Below are 2,637 nucleotides of genomic sequence, written 5' to 3'. Positions count from 1 at the left end.
GTCAACATGAAACATTAGCATATTGCCCGTCCACTTGTTGTTGTTTTCGCGTTGGTCTGAATGAAAATGCAAATTCATTCTTTGCCACTAGGTGCCGCTTTAGGAGCGGTAAAAATAGCGGTTTCCCCAGTAACGATGTACACAAAGCAGCGTTGCGCTCACAAACACTGCTTTATCAGGCATCACAGGCGAGATGAAAGGAAAATGAGACCAATCGGACCAATCACCGCAGAATAGCGTCACGCAAAGGAGGGGTTTGGAAAAATGAATAGTTGAACGCGAATCGTTTGGGAGTTGTTGAGCAAGTAAGGTAAAAATAAATGCATATTATAAGACAATGAAAGTGTTTTTTGACCTTGCATGCATGTCAACCTGTTGTTGGGGACTCCCAAAACCAAAGTATGAACCTTTCATTACCCATAATAGGGGCACTTTAACATTAACATTTAGCAGACGCTTTTATCCAAAGCAACTTACAAATGAGGAAATTATAAATGAATTATATATGTATGGAATATTTTATTTCCTGATTTTTTTTTTCTACTGGCCATCGGCTCAAATTTTCACTGGCCTCCCAAAATTGTCAATGGCCCACAATAAAAAAAGAAGAATTTTTATAGTTTTTCACCCATGCAACCTTGTATTGTAATAAATGTTAATACCTTGAACGTTTAAATAGGCAAGACTTAAAAACATGCAAATGCTAAACTTTTGTGATTATGCACTATATAATGTATATTGGGGTTGTTGGAAATAATCGATTCTCCGATGCATCGTGATTCTCTTCAATGAAAAATTGTAGGTTGCTGATTGGAGAAGTCACGCAGAGAGAAGTCATTTTCACTACAAAAACAAGTAAAGACATTTTGATTAAACAAGTTTGTTTTTCTTGCCAAGCTGAAATTAAATGTTGGAGCCAGAGAAGATAGTAAGTGGGAAGTGAAAATTTGACCAACTGGCCTGATTAAGCTAGCAGAAAAAAAAATGTAAGCACAGTACCCAACAACATAAAGGAAAAGAAGAAAATAATCACTGTGCCAAATCATAGAGAAAATTGAAAACAAATGTGCCATGTGACACATGAAGATACAACTGATGTGTTTGGTTAGAGTCTTACTTTATGATCGGACCAGTGAAGGTTGGCTGGAGCTCTGCCATCTCGTCGTCCTCTTCACAGTACTCCTGGAGCCGAGCAGACATGCGCGTTCGCACGCTCGTCGCTGCACAAGAGACGGAGGCTGCTGGGGCTGGATTTACTGTTGCCACGGTAACCGTCACTACTGAAAAGGATGCAGAGGCTGATAGGGTTGAAGATGAAGGTGTTTCTGATACTGCAGCTCTCACTTCTTTACCCTGAGGTGAAGGACAAACATTGGCACCTTTAACACATGAGAATTAAACACATCAAGTCATAATTATCATGATTGAGCGCAACATAAATCACCTTTTCTTTTTTATTGGAGGCTTTATTGTACTCAACCAGTCGAACGTTGGCCTCATCAAAGTTGATCTTCTTGGGGAAATCTGACAGACTGTTGTTTCTGCCGATTTCAGCAAGGATATCCTCCAGAATCATCTGCTCTTGCAATGAGGGGGCGCTCTCGAAAATTAATACAATATACTTCTCATCGTCTGGAGAGCATCAGCGAAAAAAAGGAAAGGAGTAAGATGTCAGATGAAGTCCAAATACAAGCAATAAAATAACCAACAGAACCAAAAGAAACCAAGAATATAAAGTGCTCCTGAAACAAAATCACAACCAAAAGAAAGAGTTTTGGACAGTGTCATATGTCAATAAGTCAGACCTAAAAATCTGAGTTTCGCTGCATTAGTAGGGCCCTATGAAATCCATTTCATTTTCCGGCCGAATACCTCAAGCGTGTGACGGAAATGTTACGCCCCTACCATACTGTGATGCTGTGTCCCGGCGCGATGAGACAACACCAATAAATCCCATTACAAACGAGGCATTTGTTGCATCCAGTGGGGACATAATTACTGATTATAATGACTTATACTGTCTTTTTACATATTGCGTTGCATCGCGCCGCATAAACATAAAAACATGTCTGCATTTGTGATCGAAGAAACGACAAACAACAAGCGCTACTCTACACTGCCCAAAACTCACGTTTGAATCGTCAGTGGCAAATTCTTTAAAGGTCCCATATTGTCAAAATGGAAATTTCCTGGCTTTTTTCATGATTACTGAGGTCTAGGGGCTATTTAACTACCATATAAGTTTCAAAACAGTCAGTCCACAGTAAAATTCACACAGCCTGCTTAAAGTTCTAGCTATTTTTCACGAACCGTTGTGACTTCCGTAAAAAGTTGACGTCAGAACTACACAGTCACCGCCTTCAGTCACCACCCAGAGCACCGCCCACCACCCCACTCTCCTTTAGCCAAACCTCCAGACAACATCGCGTCCATGCTATTGCTGAGCAAGGACAACACGGAAACATGTAGAAAAGGTTAACTTTAACCACGAAACCAGATCGGCCGACCTGTAACGTTACACTCTCACTCAAAGGATGGACGATCTGACAGGATTGTTACTATGAGGTGGATCACATCTAACGTGTATAGTAAAGACAAACTCACCGTGTCTATCTAGTCATGATGAAGATGTATATA

The 2,637-nt window shown here is 40.4% G+C and overlaps 1 protein-coding gene across 4 annotated transcripts in view; it reads right to left on the bottom strand.

Moving 5' to 3' along the window:
- The window catches only part of LOC107660507 (sentrin-specific protease 6-like), a 46,372-nt gene that overhangs the window by 18,909 nt on the left and 24,826 nt on the right, over nt 1–2,637 (bottom strand). For all 4 annotated transcript variants that reach the window (XM_016449825.1, XM_016449824.1, XM_016449826.1 and 1 more), the window contains 2 exons: nt 1,445–1,632; nt 1,118–1,353 (listed from right to left, as the gene is read on the bottom strand). In XM_016449825.1, coding sequence (XP_016305311.1) covers nt 1,118–1,353; nt 1,445–1,632 — 424 coding nt within the window. The remainder of the gene's footprint in view (nt 1–1,117; nt 1,354–1,444; nt 1,633–2,637) is intronic.

The sequence above is a fragment of the Sinocyclocheilus anshuiensis genome, unplaced genomic scaffold, assembly GCF_001515605.1.
Source record: "Sinocyclocheilus anshuiensis isolate Anshui unplaced genomic scaffold, SAMN03320099.WGS_v1.1 scaffold659, whole genome shotgun sequence".
Lineage (NCBI taxonomy): Eukaryota > Metazoa > Chordata > Actinopteri > Cypriniformes > Cyprinidae > Sinocyclocheilus > Sinocyclocheilus anshuiensis.
Note: the sequence above shows the minus strand (reverse complement) of the source record. Positions and strands in the feature narration are given on the sequence as shown.